The 21442-nt window shown below is 39.2% G+C and overlaps 1 protein-coding gene across 1 annotated transcript in view; it reads right to left on the bottom strand.

Moving 5' to 3' along the window:
- TMEM131 (transmembrane protein 131) overlaps positions 1-21442 on the bottom strand; it is a 550079-nt gene that overhangs the window by 22165 nt on the left and 506472 nt on the right. The window contains 6 exon segments of the mRNA XM_053707713.1: positions 207-309; positions 433-551; positions 7795-7957; positions 9669-9824; positions 9940-10061; positions 10253-10380. Of these exon segments, the coding sequence (XP_053563688.1) occupies positions 207-309; positions 433-551; positions 7795-7957; positions 9669-9824; positions 9940-10061; positions 10253-10380 (791 nt within the window).

Below are 21442 nucleotides of genomic sequence, written 5' to 3' on the forward strand. Positions count from 1 at the left end.
ATTTATTCCATACAGACTGGATTGCCCCCATCAGAAGAACAATAAGGCTTTTTTTTTTACTGCTTATGGACAGGCAGGGCAAAGAGTATTATGTGATTATGGTAATAAAAAAAAAGCAAGGATTGAAATTATTATCTTCCACATCACTTTAATGAAAGCCTGCAAGAAAATGACACACTGAATATACCTTTAAAACCAGTGCTTACCTATCTGAGCCATCACTGTCAAGGGAGGGAGTATGCGACATGCCAATGCTCGAGCCAGGAACATCAGGTTTAGCAATAGATGTTTTTGCTAAACTGCAACCACCTGGTAACAAATAAAACAAAAGCTAAAAAATACCTCACATATTATGTGTAAAACTAGTCTATGAATGAGATATTGTTCACTTAAAACCCCCCAAAAAGAAGCATTTACAACGTTTAGCATTACCTGGGTTCTTATCATATCCTGCAGCAACTGCAGCAAACGTGGGGTTGCCATTCTTTCCAGGCAAGGAGGCTGCTTTAGTCAGCTTGTGTTTGGTACCAGCAGAATGATTTTTCATATCGCTATATAAAAAATTGTTTTTTAGAACATATTAAATCAAATATAGATAATTCACTTATGTAATATGATTTTTTAATAGAAAAAGCAACACATAGTTATAAAAAACAAACAAAAACAATTACAATTAAGTAAATCCTTATTGATGTATGAGAAATTACATTTTTTAATAAGAGATTTTTTTAGATGAGATTGTAGCTTAAACTAGTATCTGCATCTTTATGCAACTGGGAATGGGGGTGAATGTTGCAGTGTAGATTATTCCTAGTTTAGAAAAATAATTTGCTTATTAGTTAAAAAAAACCCAGTAAATGGACCTGAAATCTACATCAATTCAGACATGTTTAATACGGTTTTTCAATAGTGGGATATCACTGTTTAGCGATTTGGAGTTATGTGGATGTAAACTATTGTAGATTGTCATAACCTTTATATAAATATAAGCAGTTATAACAAGCTATGACACAATAAAATTTAACTTGTGTCTTATGGTGATTTTTAAAGTAATAATTTTGGAAGTTATAGGAACAAAAGACAGCAGAGAGATCTGAAAAAGTAAACTTAAAGGTACATAAAGGAGCAAAAAGAAAACGCCCTTATATGTTAGAGGAGTTTATTATTGCAATATTGCTTGAATATAACTATGTGTTAAACCCATGCACAGGGATTAAATACTGTACATAGATAGCTAAACACATCTAGTGAGTCAATGACAAGAGATGTGTGTAGCTACCAATCACCAGTTAGATCCCTGTAGCACTACTCCTGCTGAGCAACAAAGGATACTAAGAGAACATCGTGCATTTGATAATAGAAGTGGATTTAAAAATGCATTAAAGTGACATGCTCTCTCAGAATCCTGAAAGTTTCATTTTGACTTTCATGTCGCTTTAGGTTATGGTGAATTTGGAAGTTTTGGTAGTCATATGAATTTAAAACAACAAAGTTATGTATTAAAATTAAACCTAAAAATAATTTCACAGCTCATTAAGCTTAAAGGGACACTGAACACAAATTTTTTCTTTCATTATTCAGATAGAGCATGCCATTTTAAGCAACTTTCTAATTTACTCCTATTATCATTTGTTCTTCGTTTTCTTGCTATCTTTATTTGAAAAAGCAGGAATGTAAGCTTATAAGCCGGCACATTTTTGGTTCAGACCCTGGATAGCGCTTGCTGATTGGTGAATAACATTTAGCCACCAATCAGCAAGTACAACCTAGGTGCTGAACCAAAGATGGGCTGGCTCGTAAGCTTACATTCCTTTTTTTTCAAATAAAGATACCAAGAGAACGAAGAAAAATTGATAGGAGGAGTAAATTAAAAAGTTGCTTAAATTTGCATGCTCTATCTGAATCATGAAAGAAAAAACATAATTTATGCTTACCTGATAAATTTATTTCTCTTGTAGTGTATCCAGTCCACGGATCATCCATTACTTATGGGATATTCTCCTTCCCAACAGGAAGTTGCAAGAGTTCACCCACAGCAGAGCTGCTATATAGCTCCTCCCCTAACTGCCATATCCAGTCATTCGACCGAAAACATGCAGAGAAAGGAAAAACCATAGGGTGCAGTGGTGACTGTAGTTTAAATGAAAAAAATTACCTGCCTTAAAATGACAGGGCGGGCCGTGGACTGGATACACTACAAGAGAAATAAATTTATCAGGTAAGCATAAATTATGTTTTCTCTTGTTAAGTGTATCCAGTCCACGGATCATCCATTACTTATGGGATACCAATACCAAAGCTAAAGTACACGGATGAAGGGAGGGACAAGGTAGGTACTTAAACGGAAGGTACCACTGCCTGAAAAAAAATCCTTTCTCCCAAAAATAGCCTCCGAAGAAGCAAAGTATGAAGCGCAGACCAAGACGCCGTCTTGTAAATCTGTTCAACAGAAGCCTCATTTTAAAAAGGCCCAAGTGAAAGCCACAGCTCTAGTAAAATGAGCTGTAATCCCTTCAGGAGGGTAATGTCCAGCAGTCTCATAAGCTAAACGAATTATGCTTTTAACCAAAAAGAAAGAGAGGTTGCTGAAGTTTTTTGACCTCTCCTCTGTCCAGAGAAGACAACAAACAAAGTAAATGTTTGATGAAAATCTGAAGTAGCTTGTAAGTAAAACTTTAAAGCACGAACCACGTCCAAATTGTGTAATAGACGTTCCATCTTTGAAGAAGGATTAGGATACAAGAATGGAACAACAGTCTCTTGAGTGATATTCTTGTTAGATACCACCTTAGGTAAAAAACCCAGTTTTGATACGCAGGACTACCTTATCCGTACGGAGGACCAGATAAGGAGAATCACATTGTAAAGCAGATAACTCGGAGACTCTACGAGCCGAGGAAATATCTACCAAAAAGGAACTTTCCAAGATAAAAAGTTTGATATCTATAGAATGAAGAGGTTCAAACGGAACTCCTTGAAGAACCTTAATAATCAGGTTTAAGCTCCATGGCAGAGCAACAGGTTTAGACACAGGCTTGGTTCTAACCAAAGCCTGACAAAAAGCCTGAACGTCTGGAGTATATGCCAGACGCTTGTGCAAAAGAATAGACAGAGTAGGAATCTGTCCTTCTAAGGAACTAGCTGATAACCCTTTTCTCAAAATCATCTTGGAGAAAAGATAGTATCCTGGGAATCCTGACTTTACTCCATGAGTAACCCTTGGATTCATATCAATAAGATATTTAAATTTTCCTAGTAACAGGCTTTCATGCTTGTATTAGGGTATCAATGACTGACTCGGAGAAGCCATGCTTTGATAACATCAAGCGTTCAGTCCATCTCAGAGAAGTTTAATTTAGATGGTTGAAAGGACCCTGAGGTAGAGGGTCCTGTCTCAGAAGCAGAGACCATGATGGAAAGAAAGACATGTCCACCAGATCTGCATACCAGGTCCTGCGTGGCCACACAGGCGCTGTTAAAAACATCAAAGCACTCTCCTGCTTGATCTTGTGCAAAGACCTCCGGAGGGAATTCCCACTTCCCCCGGAGAAAAGTCTGACGACTTAGAAAATCCACCTCCCAGTTCTCAACACCTGGGATATGGAGAGCTGATAGACAAGAGAGAGTCTCTGTCAGTGAATTATTTTAAGACTTCTAACATCGCTAGGGAACTTCTGTTCCCCCTTGATGGTTGATGTAAGCCACAGTCATGATATTGTCCGACTGAATCTGATGTACCTCAGAGTTGCTAACTGAGGCCAAGCCTGAAGAGCATGGAATATCGCTCCCAGTTCCAGAATGTTTATTAGAAGGAGGGTCTCCTCCTGAGTCCACTATCCCTGAGACTTCAGGGAGTCCCAGACTGTATTCCAACCTAAAAGGCTGGCATCTGTTGTAACAACTGTCCCATCTGACCTGCGGAAGGTCATACCCTTGGACAGATGGACCCGAGATAGCCACCAGAGAAGAGAATCTCTGGCCTCTTGGTCCAGATTTAAGAAGGGGACAAATCTGTGTAATCCCCGTTCCATTGACTGAGCATGCATAGTTGCAGCGGTCTGAAATGTAGGCGTGCAAACGGTACTATGTCCCTTGCCGCTACCATTAGGCTGATTACATTCATGTACCGAGCCACCGAAGGGCGCGGATGGAATGAAGAACACGGCAGTAATTTAGAAACTTTGACAACCTGGACTCCGTCAGGTAAATTTTCATTTCTGCAGAATCTATCAGAGTCCCTAGGAAGGAAACCCTTGAGATTGGGGATAGAGAACTCTTTCCTTGTTCACTTTCCACCCCTGTGATCTCAGAAATGCCAGTACTACATCCGTATGAGACTTGGCAATTTGGATGTTCGACGCCTAAATAAGGGGCCACTTCTATGCCCCGCAGCCTAAGGACCGCCAAAGCGACCCCAGAACCTCCATAAAGATTCTTGGGGCTGTAGTTAACCCAAAGGAAAGAGCAACAAACTGGTAATGCCTGTCTAGAAAGGCAAACCTGAAAAACGATGGTGATCCTTTTGCATCGTTATGTGAGGATAAGCATCCTTCAAATCCATTGTAGTCCTCTATTGACTCTCCTGGATCATAGTTAAGATGGTACGAATAGTTTCCATCTTAAATGATGGAATTCTAAGGAATTTGTTTAAGATCTTTAAATCCAAAATAGGTCTGAAGGTTCCCTCTCCTTGGGAACCACAAACAGATTTGAGAAAAACTCTGTCCCTGTTCCTGTCTTGGAACTGGATGGGTCTCGTACACAATGTAAGAATGCCTCTTTCTTTATCTGGTGTGCAGATAATTGTGAAAGGTAAAATCTCCCCTTTTTCGGAGGGGATGCTTTGAAATCCAGAAGATATCTCTGGGATATAATTTCCAATGCCCAGGGATCCTGGGCATCTCTTGCCCACGCCTGGGCGAAAAATGAAAGTCTGCCCCCTACAGGATCCGTTACCGGATAGGGGACCGTTCCTTCATGCTGTCTAAGAGGCAGCAGCAGGCTCCTTGGCCTGCTTATCTTTGTTCCAGGTCCGGTTGTCTCCAGACCGTCATGGACTGAGCAAAAGTTCCCTCTTGATTTGCCTTAGAGGAAGTTGATGCCACACCTGCCTTGAAGTTTCGAAAGGCACGAAAATTAGACTTTTTTGGCCCTTGATTTGGACCTGTCCTGAAGAAGGGCATGACCTTTTCCTCCAGTGATATTAGCAATGATCTCCTTCAAACCAGGCCCTAATAGGGTCTGCCCCTTGAAGGGAAGTTAAGTAGCTTATTTATTAAAGTCACGACAGCTGACCATGATATAAGCCATAGCGCACTGCGCGCCAGTATAGTAAAAACAGAATTCTTAGCCGTTAGTTTAGTCAAATGAACAAAGGCATCCGAAACAAAGGAATTGGCTAGCTTAAGTGCTCTAAGCTTGACAAGTATATTCATCCAATGGAGTCGCTATCTGTAAAGCCTCATCCAGAGACTCCAACCAGAACGCCGCCGCAGCAGTGACAGGAGCAATGCATGCAAGGGCTGTAGGATAAAACCTTGTTGAATAAACATTTTCCTAAGGTAACCCTCTAATTTTTTATCCATTGGATCTAAAAAAGCACAACTGTCCTCGACAGGGATAGTGGTATGCTTAGCTAGAGTAGAAACTCTTCTCTCCACCTTAGGGACTGTCTGCCATAAGTCCCGTGTGGTGGCATCTGTCAGAAAATTTTTTCTAAACATAGGAGAGGAAGAGAACGGCACACCTGGTCTATCCCATTCCTTATTAATAATTTCTGTAAACCTCTTTAGGTATTGGAAAAACATCAGTACACACCGGCACTGCATAGTATTTATTCAGTCTACACAATTTCTCTGGCACTGTGATTGTAACACAGTCATTCAGAGCCGCTAAAACCTCCCTGAGCAACAAGTGGAGGATCTCAAGCATAAATTTTAAATGTAGAAATATCGGAATCAGGTTAAATCATCTTCCCTGAGTCAAAAATATCACCCACAGACTGAAGCTCCCCTCAGCTTCTGCATATTGTGAGGCAGTATCAGACATGGTTCTTGACGCATCTGTATGCTCTGCATCTACCCCCAGAGCTATCTTGCTTTCCTTTAATTTCAGGTAGTCTGACTAATACCGCTGCCAGAGTATTATTCATAACTTTCGCCATGTCTTGTAAAATAAACGCTATGAGCGCCCTTGATGTACTTGGCGCCATTTGAGCGTGAGTCCCTGAAGCGGGAGTCGAAGAGTCTGACACGTGGGGAGAGTTAGTCTGCATAACTTCCCCCTTGACAGAATCCTCTGGTAAAATAAACGCTATGGGCGCCCTTGATGTACTTGGCGCCATTTGAGCGTGAGTCCCTGAAGCGGGAGTCAAAGGGTCTGACACGTGGGGAGAGTTAGTCGGCATAACTTCCCCCTCGACAGAATCCTCTGGTGATAATGTTTTTAAAGACAAAAAAATATCTTTATTGCTTAACATGAAATCAGTACATCTGGTACACATTCTAAGATGGGGTTCCACCATGGCTTTTAAACATAATGAACAAGGAGCTTCCTCTATGTCAGACATGTTTGTACAGACTAGTAATGAGACTAGTAAGCTTGGAAAACACTTTAAATCAAGTTAACAAGCAAATATAAAAAAACGTTACTGTGCCTTTAAGAGAAATTTTTTTTTAAAAACAGTGAAAAAAGGCAGTAAATCAAACGAAATTTTTACAGTATATGTAATAAGTTAACAGAGCATTGCACCCACTTGCAAATGGATGATTAACCCCTTAATGCAAAAAACGGATCAAAAAAACGACAGAAGTTTTTTAACAGACACAACAAAACTGCCACAGCTGTGCTGTGGATTACCTTCCCTATAAACAATTTTGGAAGCCTTTTTAGCCCTTTAGAGATGTCCTGTAGTATTCATGGGACTGCTGAGGGAAGCTGGATGATTCATTTTGTAATTTTAACTGCGCAAAAAAGCGCTAGAATAGGCCCCTCCCACTCATATTAGAACAGTGGAAAGCCTAAGGAAACTGTTTCTAAGCAAAATTTAAGCCAGCCATGTGGAAAAAACTAGGCCCCAATAAGTTTTATCACCAAACATATATAAAAAACGATTAAACATGCCAGCAAACGTTTTAAATTACACTTTTATAAGAGTATGTATCTCTATTAATAAGCCTGATACCAGTCGCTATCACTGCATTTAAGGCTTTACTTACATTACTCCGGTATCAGCAGCATTTTCTAGCAAATTCCATCCCTAGAAAAATATTAACTGCACATACCTTATTGCAGGAAAACCTGCACGCCATTCCCTCTCTGAAGTTACCTCACTCCTCAGAATATGTGAGAACAGCCATGGATCTTACTTCTGCTTAGATCATATTTTTTGAAAACGCAGGCAGATTCTTCTTCTAAATACTGCCTGAGATAAACAGTACACTCCGGTACCATTTAAAAATAACAAACTTTTGATTGAAGAAATAAACTAAGTATAAAACACCACACTCCTCTTACAACCTCCATCTATGTTGAGAGTTGCAAGAGAATGACTGGATATGGCAGTTAGGGGAGGAGCTATATAGCAGCTCTGCTGTGGGTGAACTCTTGCAACTTCCTGTTGGGAAGGAGAATATCCCATAAGTAATGGATGATCCGTGGACTGGATACACTTAACAAGAGAAAATGTGGGTTCAGTATCCCTTTAAGCGTTTATGGACACGGTTCATACGCATTTTAAATTTGCGCCTGCTCAAGCATAGCTGAGGAAGGAGGTTTGTGTTCCATGCCACTTACAGATTGCTTGAACTGTTCACAATGCTGCTGTAGCTACCTCTTGGCACAAACCCTAGTGTTGGGGGTGGAGAGGGAGAGGTAGGAGCCGGTGAGGTCTGTCGTTGCTTTAAGAAGTCATCTGCATTGAGAGTTTGTACTGAGAGCTTATAAAGACTGTCTGCTGCTATAAAAAAAAATAACATAACTTGTATTAACTTAACATAAAATAGCATTTCCTAATGTTTACAATTTTCCAAAAAAATATATGAATATTACATTGAATGTTTTCCACCAACTAAAGCTTTAAACAAATTTCCATAAACCTTTCCTAAGTTTTTACCCAAAGGAACATAAACATTTCTAAGCATAGTAATATAAATCTGCAGAGGTAAACATACAAAATGCTTAAAAAAACTTAAAGGGACAGTAAACACAGTGAGATTTTAAATGTTTAGTTATGTGTAATAAAAACAAAATTGGAAAATACATATTGGGCAATTTAATTTTCTGGAAGTGCCGTTGGACAGCTAGTTAACAAGACAATGCTACATATTTTCCTCTCTTTTAAAAAAAATGATCTATTTTTAAAACTAGTTTATACTATTTAAATTAGAAAAAGATACATAGCTGTTTCTAAAAAGCACACATACACTTTTCTATTTAGTTTATGATATGGACAAACTGCTAGGTGACGCTATATTGGGATATATACATATTAAAGTATTTAAAGATATAAAGATATCAATCTGTTTGTGAGTAAAATGTCAATAAATATGATGGTTTTTTTTGTATATATAAACTGAGGATAAAGCAACATTAGAAGCAAGCTGTAATGATACTATGGGCAAAGAAAGGTATTGATCTGTACAAAAACCATGCAGGAGAGCACATCTGAGATAAACACACAAATTACTGGTAAGAATTGGATTAGCATGAGACGATGCAGCTAAGAAGACATGCTACTGAATATGTATAAGTAACATTTATACATAAAAGCACATAGTAAACACCTACTTGTCACTAAGGGGACAAGGTTTTTAAATCATATTTTTTAAAGTAAAATCTCTAGGTCCCTAATTATATGCTATTGTTTGGAAATTATTCACATAAACCCAATCTAATAGTGTGGTGTGGCATAAAAGATGCAAGGCAGATTCTTATCTGTCTCAAATCTGTCTTGAAATACAAGTTCCTTTATGAACCTGCATACAACAGTAAGTTCATTTGAGAACTGTATTTCAGTTACTAGTGTTAGTTTCAAATACATTTTTATGTAGATTGTGTTCATTCTTTGGTTAATGGATACTCTATTTAAATATTTGTTCAACAAATAAATAGCGACATCATACTCACAATGTCACCCCCATCTATGAAAGAGAAAATAATAGGAAGTACATAAGTGGACAGCCAAGTTCTGGGATTCTTGCTCACTGGCTTAGGATAACTCCAGAATAAAAAGTTGGTTTATTCAGAACAGGAACATTGATTTGTCAAAATACAAAGCACAGTAATACATTTCTAAACATTGTCTTTCAGATGGAAGAGAGATATATTTCTGAGTGTTATGTCCCTTTAATTTATTTTGCAATGCACTGATGATTCTGTAGGGTGACTAAAACCTGCGAGTCTTGACAATTTTATATAATATTTGCATGTGTAATTGGTTTATTACACGGGATGCATTTATTGTGTAATTCTAGGGCCTGTAAAAATAAAAAATCTACTAGTTGGAAGTGTTTAGCTTCAGAATTGCCCACAAGGCCAAGCACAGAGTGGATAAAGAGATAATAATTAAATAACAAGCTTTGTATGTGGCACAAATAATAATAAATCTATTAAATATATGAGGTCACCAATGCAATATCATCATTTACACATGATCCTGACATACTTACAGCTGCCTACTTTGTGAATTGGCACTGAGTCCCACTCAGGGGGTGGGGAATCTTTTTCTCCTTCTGAGCTGCTGGTGTTTCCTAGTTCCTGACTAGGACGACTAGGGAGATATTTCGCCAGCATTGACTGCCTGCTGTCCGCTAACTTATTCGTACCTGCACAAAACATCAACATGCCAAGCTCAATAGGACACATCTTTGCTCAGCCAGCATAGTGCAATGCATGTGGTGACAAACATCTTTTTGTGAATACAAAGTAATGACAGCATACCTCTGGTTTTCTGCAGGTTTCTTGTTTTAGAGCCATTTACTAAGCTATGCTGCACAGTAATCTTAGAGAAGTTTTTACGTTGCTTGTTTTCCAGTGGGGTGGTATATGGCAACTCCAGAGAGCTAAAAAGGAGGAAAGCAATTACTTGTACTTGCAACACAATCATGTGAACAAGGTTTGTAAACAACTTATTGCAAAAATTATTTGTATATCTTTTTTTTACTCCAGATTAAGTTTAACAACACGTTTACATAACTGTAAAGAGAAATATTTTCCCGTTTCACTTCCTTTGTACACATGAGAACATATTTACCTTGGCTTAACTTCTGTCATTGTTTCTTTTTTGCTGTTCACAACCTTTTTGCTCTTCTGTTTTATTTTAAACACATCATTATCTACCTTTTCTTGTATGGCTTGTTTTCCCTTTTGCTTATCGGTCTCCTGTAAAAGAAACAACATCTGAATATCCTATGACTTGTTTAATTTCTGCCAGAAATGACAACAAAAACAAAATGTATGCTTACCTGATAAATTTATTTCTTTCCAGGCATGGAGAGTCCACGAAACATTCTAATTACTAGTGGGTTATTCACTCATGGCCAGCAGGAGGAGGCAAAGAGCACCCCAACAGAGCTGTTAAGTATCACTTCCCTTACCCATAAACCCCAGTCATTCAGCCGAAGGGAAATGGAAAAAGAAGATAACACAGGTGTATAGCGGTGCCTGAGGACTATACAAAAAAACTGCCATTTTAATTTGAATAAGGGCGGGTCGTGGACTCTCCATGCCCGGAAATAAATAAATTTATCAGGTAATAATAAATTTGGTTTTCTTTCCTATGGCATGGGAGAGTTCACGAAACATTCTAATTACTAGTGGGGACCAATACCCAAGCTAGAGGACACAGAAAGAATAGGGAGGGAGAACAAGACAGGCGGACCTAAACTGAAGGCAAGCTGAGGAAAAAGTATCAAATTTGTAGAATTTGGAAAAAGTATGTATGGAGGACCAAGTAGCCGTCTTGCAGATTTGCTTCACAGAAACTTAATTTTTTTAAAACCCATGAAGATGAAACAGCTCTAGTGGAATGAGCCGTAATTCTCTCAGGAGGCTGCTGTTCAGCTGTCTCATAAGCTAAACGGATAAAACTTGTCAACCAGAGAGAAAGAGAAGTAGAAGTGGCCTTCTGACCCCTACGTTTACCAGAGAAAACAACAAAAAGGGCAGAAGTCTGCCGAAAATCCTTAGTTGCTTGAAGATAAAATTTAAGAGCACGCACAACATACAAGTTATGCAAGACGTTCCTTCTGGGAAGAAGGGTTAGGACAAAAAGAAGGAACAACAATTTCCTGATTAATATTGCGATCCAACACTACCTTAGGGAGTAACCCCAGATTAGTACGAAGGACCACCTTGTTAGCATGAAAAATAAGGTAAGGGGAATCAAACTGCAGAGCCGGAAACTCTGCAAGAAGAAAAAACGAGGAGAAATAAAACTTTCCAAGATAATAACTTAAATCCACCGAGAGCATAGGCTCATACGGAGCCTACTGCAGAACTTAAACAACAAGATTAAGGCTCCATGGAGGAGTAATAGATTTAAAGACGGGCCTGAATCTGAACAAGGCCTGAATAAAGGATTGAGCATCTGGCAAGCCTGCCAAACGTTTATGAAAAGAATTGACAGCGCAGAGATCTGACCCTTCAGAGTACTGACTGACAAGTCTTTCTCCAGGCCCTCCTGAAGAAAAGACAGGATGCAGGGAAACATCACCCAACTCCAAGAGAAAACCCCTAGATTTGCACCAATAAATAGTATTTACACCAAACCTTATGGTAACAAATGCGAGAGACCGGCTTACGAGCCTGAATACTGGAATCATAAATCCCTTCTGAAAAACCTTGTAAAGACAAGACTAGGAGTTCAATCTCCAAGCAATTAGCTTTAGAGAATCTAGGTATGGATGTAGAAAAAGATCCTTAACTATCACAAGGGAATAGAATACATCTTCCCCTGGACCGCAAACCAAATTCTGTGAGGCCAATCTGAAGAGATTGAAAACACTGAAGCCTGCTTCTGAGTGATACAGGCTATCAACCAAGGAAAGAGGGTAAACAGCGGAAAACAGGAAACTAGACTGGAGACCCATTGAACCGCCTGCTTGCAGATCCCTTGATCTGATCTGTATTTAGGAAGATTGGCGTTTAGACAAGATGCCACCAGATCCAACATGGAAAATACTTCCAGATGGAAGGTCGATTCCCCTGGAAGAAATGAATGCCTGCTCAGATAATCCGTTTCCCAGATGTCCACCCCTAAGAGAAGAAAGGCAGAATGAAGCAATCGTGAGACTCCGTCTAAGAATGTGAGGCACCTCCTTCATAAATAATGAACTCTGAGTTCCTCCCTAGTGGTTCTACGCCACTGTAGAAATTTTTTTTTCTTTTAATGGAATCAGAAAAACCAGAGCAAACTCAATTGAAGCCATTGAGGATGGTTTCCTACTCTAGGATATTTATAGGATGGGCAGACTCCTCCTGAGTCCAAAGTCCCTGATTCTTAAGGAACCCCAAACTGCTTCCCAGCCCAAAGGCTGACATCAGAGATCACAAACTCTCAAGATAGTTTCACGAAGCATGACCATGGGACAAATTATCATGAGTCACCAGGACAGACAATCTCTTGTTCGATGTCTAAGACTATCCTTTGAGAGAGGATAGTCTTAGACTTGAGACCGGTGTATCTATTTCAACCCGATCCCAGGAAAATAACTAAACACAGACTTAACCTCTTAAAGTGAAGGTCAATTTTCAGCAATGAGTGCCCGGTTTTTAAAAATACTTTTAAAAACAGGTACACTTTCATTGATGAAAATTTACATTGCACCGGATTTGTAGAAATACTTACCTTTTACTTCTACAAACCCGGATCGGCGATCCCAGCCTCAGTTCCTCTGTACTGACGTCAGACAAAACCGGCTTCCTCCAATCATGGCTTGCACCCCAGAGTGTCCATCTCGTGATGCCTGGCTGTGATTGGAGGAAGCCGGTTTCTTCATTGCTGTGGTTGTACAGCAGGAATAAGAAGGCGGGGGATCATCGATCCGGCTTTGCAGAAGCAAAAGGTATTTCTACAAATCCGGTGCAATGTAAATTTTCTTCAATGAAAGTGCCCCTGTTTTTAAAAGTGTCTTTAAAAACCGGGCACTCATTGCTGAAAATTGACCTTCACTTTAAGAGCTAAAATGCCTTAACACCTCTCAGACCATTTAGCCTTAAATAAAAAGTAGATCCTTCTTACAAATAACCCCTTTAAGCATCAAGTGCCCAGACACTATTGCCCCTCAGTATATATCCCACAAGTGAAGAGATAAACTGCTTAAACTTATACGAAGGGCTAGGCTGAGTTCAAGAAGACAAACATATTGCACTAAAAAAAAAACACCAACAAAGAGAGAGTCTAAAGTGTGCACACACCTCACAGCTCGTAGTGGGAAATTGAGAATTAGGGACCTCTTGCTATTTTCAAGGAGGCACAACATGAGAAAAAGCAGCATATATCTATCTGCCGCCTGCAGGATCTTACTTCTCTATAAACGGAGGTGTCGCATTTAAAGTAGGAGACACATATGTAGTCTGAGTAGAGCCCCACACCTAACAGCTCTAACGTAGAAATAAAAGGCCTATACATCACTGAAAGGATCCCTCCCTCATATACAGCATCCTGCTTACTCACAGGGCGGAACTAATGCATCTGCCAACAATGGCGGATCAGAAAAATAAAGTGCATACTGCAGTAAGGCTCAATAAGTCTAGTGCAGACAAACTACACACACCACTATGTATAGAGAGAGATGTGTGTCTATTACCCGCAACTCACAGAGCATCTGCCAACAAAGGCGGATCAGAAAAATAAAGTGCATACTGCTGTAACTTTCTAAATGAAGGTCTCAATAAGTCTAGTACAGACAAACTACACACACACACACACCATTATGTACAGAGTGAGATGTGTGTCTATTACTTGTAGCAGTTGTGCTGCAATCGCACATAGCCGAGGATGGGGAAAACCCCCCCAGAAAAACATAAACAACCTGAGATAGAATAAGCAGCGCTACATATTTCACATAAAATACCGGCATGTCTGTATAAATCACCCCTCTATGTGAAATTCACGAAAGGCATAAAAATCTTGAGATCGGTGTATCTATTTCAATCCGATCCCAGGAAAATAACTAAACACAGACTTAACCCCTTAAGAGCTAAAATGCCTCAACACCTCTAAGACCATTTAGCCTTAAATAAAAAAGAGATCCTTCTTACAAATAACCCATTTAAGCATCAAGTGCCCAGACACTATTGCCCCTCAGTATATATCCCAAAAGTGAAGAGATAAATTAAACTGAGTCCCTCGTCCACATAAATAATACTAACTCCTTAAGTGCTGTATCCTCACCTAGAAGGCAAAAGCACTTACCTGTGGATCCGGCTGCCGGGCAGGAACAGATTCTTAGGTGTGACAGAGACACCCACATCTGACAGGGACCTGAAAAAAAAGAAAGAGCAGAGTAACCAACCCTGGCTTTCTATAAGAGGGGTAGCAAAAATGTTAGAAATAAACCAAAGACAACCTCGCCGCTTTCAAGCTGCTAAAAGCCACCACTACTCTTACTAAAGAGATTGACATGGACACAGCATAGCCCCTAATCCTTGCTTGCAGGGAAAAGTACCCATAAAAGGATTAAATATCTTTAGATACCTTCGTCATCCTCCCGTGATCAAGGCAAATGACTGGGTGTAATGGGTAAGGGAAGTGATACTTAACAGCTCTGCTGGGGTGCTCTTTTGCCTCCTCCTGCTGGCCAGGAGTGAATATCCCACTAGTAATTAGAATGTTTTGTGGACTCTCTATGACATAGGAAAGAAATGGCAGGCATGATCTAAGGGTTTGATAATACTTCAGTCTGTGATAGCCACAGAAATACAATATGCAAATGTGCTACAAAAAAAGAGTGATATGTATTATGACCATTACGATATCTAATACTCCGTGTGATATTTAACTTAGTATTGAATAAACATACTATTTGTTATTGTAAATATTTGTGTTTTAGAAGAACATTTAAACTGTCTAATTTAAGAAACTTAAAGGGACATGTGTAGGTATATAAAACCCCAAATTTTTCTTTCATGATTCAGATAGAGAATACAATTTTTAACAACTTTTTAATTTACTTCTAGCATTTGATTTGCTTCATTCTCTTGTTATCTTTTGCTGAAAGGTTTATCTAGGCAAGATCATGAGCAGCAAAGAACCAAGGTTCTAGCTGCTGATTGGTCGCTGCATATAAATACCGATTTTCATTGGCTCACCTATGTGTTCGGTTAGAAACCAGTAGTGCATTGTTGCTCCTTCAACAAATAATACCAAGAGACTAAAACAAATTAGATAATAGAAGTAAATTAGAAATGTGTTTAAAATTGTATTCTCTATCTGAATCATTAAAGAAAAACTTTGGGTTTCATGTCCCTTTAAGTAAGTAAAACCTAATAAGATTGTTGTATATGAAAGCTTTCACTGCATTTTTCTATGCTTTTAACATTTTAGATGGTTTCTTCTATTTATTTATTTTTCTACCCAGGTACTACGTTGCTGTATGGGTGGGAGAGAACACAAATAACACACCTAGACCTGTCTCTAATAACAATTGACTAAAGTAGTAAGTTGCATTATATATTTTTCCCTTATGTACTATGTATGATAGTAGAGTTAGATATTTCTGTAGTGCATGTAATACATGCATCACTGGCCACAGCTATGTGTTTAACCTGCACAAAGGGCTTAATTACAAAGGTAAAGTCTCACACTGAAGCTGTAAAACAGCAGAACATGGAAAGCAATTGGCAGATTGTTCGACTGCCAGTCTTACCTGGGTTACCAGCAGTTTCTTCCTTGGGATCTGCTATACTTATGGCTCCCAAGGAGGACCTTTCATGGATGTTTAACCCCTGAATGGTCAATGACGCAAAAATTACCCTGTCTGCAAATTAGAATGTCCCTTTAAAAACATAGAGTAAAACAGAGATAAACCAGTTGGATATGAAGGAGAAGGTTCCAGTTCTAAAAGTTACTGATAAGGCCATGCAGTCCAAATATATTTGCCCATAGGAAACACCAACCCATATAAAGGATCACAGACATCAATCCAGAGGACTGGAAAAACATACAGAAAACCCCTTCCAGTTATCATCAGTTAATTAATTCAACCCTTGTCCTAGATATGACTTAAATGGGTCCATTTAACAATTCCCTTGTTGGACAAGTGTCCGCCCACCATCGCCGTTAGCAGGCAGCAATACGCTGCCCGTATTTATAATTGGACAAGACGCTGCCTGTGCAATGCCGCCCCCTGTAGGGGCTAGTGGCAGTCAGTCAATCAAGGCAAAATAAGTCTGGGGTTTTGAGAACGCCACTTTTTAGTTGGCGTAGTAAGTTAAAATGCTGTGGTCTGAGGACCGCTGCTTCTCAACTATTGACTGCAGGCTTGCACATGCGAACCTGCAGCCGAAAGCGCTCCAAAGCTGCATTTTCAGTTTCTTAACTGGAGCCCAAAGGGTGATTCTGATTGCTGCTCCCATAACTCTTGGTTTCATTAACCAATTATTTCTTTGGAAGAAGTTACCATTTTTCATAATGATATTATTCTATTTATTTTAAAGGTATTTTGAAGTGATTTTATAGCAAAATATTAACCACAGAATGCCATTACAAAATACTAATATATCAGTTTAGTGAGCAGATAAAGCACTCTAAATACCAACAAATAAAAAGGGGAAGGCTGTTTCAGTAGACGTCAATTCAAACTCCAAATCGTGTCTTTATTATGCTTCTATCCAACACAGAGACAGGTGCATAACAGCAACAACTGTCAGCTCAGGAAAACAGACAAGGCAACCGTAACTGCTAAGAAACTACATATCCCATCAAGCACTGTTCCATTTTATAATAGTTATATCTAAAACATAGCAGGGTATAATGTTGAACATTCCACTCCAGGTTATAAATTCATTCCCTAGACCTAGTAACAGAAACACACCAAAGGGGTCCAGCCAGCATACAAGGTTATTAGGGAACACCATTCAGTCATTACTGCTATGATTAATATATCATATGTGCTCCACCTAGTGGCCAAAAAATAATGTTACACAAATACATAGTAAATTAATTACAAATGGTCAATCTTAAAACTGATACCAAATTGCATACTGATAATATTCCGTTATAAATGTACAGAATTATCTTAATCTTTACTGGACATGGGTATCTAGGTGGATAGTCTGCACATATGCAGAATTTAATTTGATGTAATTAATATGGTTACCAATTGTTATCAGGGAAACCCCATTCAGGTGAAGCATAGGGCCTTATTGCATTTACTGCTTACTTTGAGTGTGAATTAATAATAATAATTAAAAAAAAATCAGATTTCCCATTTTAGTGTCAAAAAGAGAGAAAAAATGGTGTCCTAAAGCAAAAAAAGGGTGTCCTTGTTTGACAATCAATGTACTTCTACTTTTGAAATATATTTGTTATTTTTTACATTTATAGAAAAAGAGGATGATTACAGACTGTATAGTATTTTAGGTATTAATTTAAAGGGACAGTCTAGTCAAAATTGAACTCATGATTCAGAGAGGGCATGCAATTTTAAATAACTTTCATCACTTTACTTGTATCATCAAATTTGCTTTGTTCTCTTGGTATTCTTTGTTGAAAGCTAAACCTAGGTAGGGTCATATGCTAATTTCTAAGCCCTTGAAGGCAACCTCTTATCTCAGTGCATTACTAGACAGCACTAGTTTATGTGGCATAAATATAACATTGTACTCACTCCTATACAGTTATTTATGAGTCAGAACTAATTGGCTAAAATGCAAGTCTGTCAAAAGAACTTAAATAACAAAATTTATGCTTACCTGATAAATTTCTTTCTTTCCGGACATGGAGAGTCCACAAGGTCATTCCAATTACTAGAGGGATATTCACTCCTGGCCAGCAGGAGGAGGCAAAGAACACCACAGCAAAGCTGTTAAGTGTCACTTCCTTTACCCATAACCCCCAGTCATTCAGCCGAAGGGAAATGAAAAAAGAAGAAAACACAAAGGTATAGAGGTGCCTGAGGTTTAGTAAAAAATGACTGTCTAATCTAAAGGGTGGGGGTCGTGGACTTTCCATGTCCGGAAAGAAAGAAATTTATCATCAGGTAAGCATAAATTTTGTTTTCTTTCCTAAGACATGGAGAGTCCACAACGTCATTCCAATTACTAGTGGGAACCAATACCCAAGCAAGGACATGGAATGAATAGGGAGGGAGAATAAGACAGGCAGACCAAAACAGAAGGCACCACCACTTGAAGAACCTTTCTCCCAAAGGAAGCCTCAGCCGAGGCAAAAGTATCAAATTTGTAGAATTTGGAAAAAGTATGCAGCCTTGTAAATCTGTTCCACAGAAGCTTCATTTTTGAAAGCCCAAGAGGAGGAGACAGCCCTAGTGGAATGAGCTGTGAGTCTCTCAGGAGGCTGCTGTCCAGCAGTCTCATAAGCAAAACGAATCATACTTCTCAACCAGAGGGAAAGAGAAGTAGAAGTAGCCTTCTGACCCTTACGCTTTCCAGAGAAGCAAACAGGGCAGAAGACTGGCGAAAACCCTTAGTATCCTGTAGGTAGAATTTTAGAGAGTGCACCACATTCAAGTTGTGCAACAGACGTTCCTTATGAGAGGAAGGATTAGGACAGAGAGAAGGAACAACAATAGAGGCAAGAAGATGTAATCTTGGATTTTCTGACCTCCGTCTATGATGGTTCCTAAGAAAACCACCTTTGTAGCTGGAACAAGGGAACTCTTTTACAGATTCACTTTCTATCTGTGGGAACGAAGAAAAGACAACAAGATCTCCGTATGAGACTCTGCTAGATGAAAAGATGGCGTTTGAACCAAGATGTCGTCCAGATAAGACGCCACTGCAATTCCCTGAGACATGATAACTGCCCCCAGAACTTTTGAAAAAATTCTGGGAGTTGTGACAAGGCCAAACGGAAGAGCTACAAACTGAAAGTGCTTGTCCAGGAAAACGAATCTCAGGAATTTGTGAAAATCCCTGTGGATGGGAACATGAAAATACGTGTCCTTCAGGTCTATGGTCATCATGAACTGACCCTCTTGGACCAAAGGGAGAATGGAACAAATGGTTTCCATTTTGAAGGACGGTACCCTGAGAAATTTGTTGAGACACTTCAGGTCTAAAATGGGACAAAAAGTTCCCTCTTTTTTGGGAACCACAAACAGATTTGAGTGGAACTGGAATAATCAATCCCAGGGAGAAAAGGTCTTGAACGCAGTTCAAGAATGCCTCTCTCTTTACCTGGTCTGCAGATAATCTTGAGAGGAGAAATCTGCCCCTGGGAGGACAAGACTTGAAGTCTATTTTGTAACCCTGGGATACTATGTCCACAGCCCAAGGGTCTGGGACATCGCGTATCCAAGCTTGATGAAACAAGGAAAGTCTGCCCTCCACTTGATCGAGTACCAGACCGGGGCGGACCCTTCATGCTGACTTAGTCTCATCTGAGGGCTTCTTTGATTGTTTCCCCTTATTCCAAAATTGATTAGGTCTCCAAGAGGACTTGAAATTACAGAGAAAAGCATACACTTGGGTTGCACTCCTAGGTCAAATTACGGAATAGTTGCAAATAATAATCACTTAGTTGCTGATCCAAGATTGCAATGTAGGAATAGGAATAGACACTACATTAAAATATAACTTTTATTGGGTTTTACAATTAAAATAGGAAAATTAAAACCACACTTAAGACCTTTGAAAAAGCCACGCTAAGTGGCGAAACATGTTAGGGACGTTAGGGCATTGGTGAGGAGTCCTAGGAGCTCCTGTGTTTTAGATTAGCCTTAAGCTACCGAACTTTTACTGTAGTCATTAGATGGAGTAACTCTCTCCTTTATCAAGATTTATCACGAAATTACAATTTCAGTTATCTGAGTTATCCTGCATAAATTTATAAGTGTGTTTGAGAGTGAATGTATGGGACCCTAGCCCAGCACGCTGAAGTGAATAATTTACATTAGAACCGAGTGTGTGAGGACGTGTTTGGCCGAGAAACGGCACGACTAATATAATTCAGTTTTAACTGAGTCCACGCCACTCACACCTGACTGATACCTTACCCATTTAAACACCGCACGGCTGTCATTTATTTAGCTCTATTAGAGCCCATGCTACAAATAACTAACCGGCACTTCACTTGCCTTACTAAGTCTAGTAATCTATATGAGAACTAAGTGGGTGACAGGTATTGGATCTAGACACTACACGACGTATGTCCATTCAGTTTCAACTGAATTTACGCCATTCACTTCTGACTGTGACTATATTTGCTTAAGACGCCGTACGGCTAATGTCTGCTGAGCTATTTGGAGCCCACGCCACAAATAGCTGACTGGCACTTTACTTACCTCGTACTATTCACAGTAATTTGGGTTAACACTATAGTAGTGCATACCGGCTAAACAATATTGAGCTCATACAGCTCACATCTGACTGGTATTTCAATTGAGTCACAATATTGCGTGCCATCATAACGCTAGTCTACTAAGCTCATATATGATAATATTCAATCAGTCACGGTTTAACTACCTGTCTAAAAAAAAGTGGTCTTACCCTATACTCCATTCCCGCAAACACGTATTAATATAGAGTGTTAAGCCAACCGATCTCTACTACTGGTAATTTACAAGTTAGGTATAACGGTAGATAGGTATAATAGGCTTGCATGCAAGCAGGTATAACTGCTTAACTGAACCATTAATTCGCTCATTATATTTCTATATACTACAGTCGGTACTTAAGTGTGGTTTTAATGATTTTTCCTATTTTAATTGTAAAACCCAATAAAAGTTATATTTTAATGTAGTGTCTATTCCTATTCCCACATTGCAATCTTGGATCAGCAACTAAGTGATTATTATTTGCAACTATTCCGTAATTTGACCTAGGAGTGCAACCCAAGTGTATGCTTTTCTCTGTAATTTCAATACTCATATTCCTACACAATGCACCCACATCTTGCCGTACTATAGTGGCATAATTGAAGATATTAATAGGTCTATCACACATAGGTAGTGCCATTGGTAACTTTTTCAAATTCTCCAAGAGGACTTGGACTGCTCTGGCTTGGAAAAGGAAAACTTCTGACTTTTGAAGTTACAAAAGGAGCGAAAATTAGAATTTTGACGCCCCCTTAGGTCTATTCTCTTTGTCTTGTGGTAGAAAAGACCCTTTTCCACCCATAATTTCAGAAATTATCTCTGCCAGACCAGGACCAAACAGGGGCTTACCCTTGTAAGGTAGCGACAGAAGCTTGGACTTGGAGGTAACATCAGCTGACCAAGATTTCAGCCACAAAACCCTGTGGGCTGGAACAGTGAAG

Source organism: Bombina bombina, chromosome 3 (assembly GCF_027579735.1).
Source record: "Bombina bombina isolate aBomBom1 chromosome 3, aBomBom1.pri, whole genome shotgun sequence".
Taxonomy (NCBI): Eukaryota; Metazoa; Chordata; class Amphibia; order Anura; family Bombinatoridae; genus Bombina; species Bombina bombina.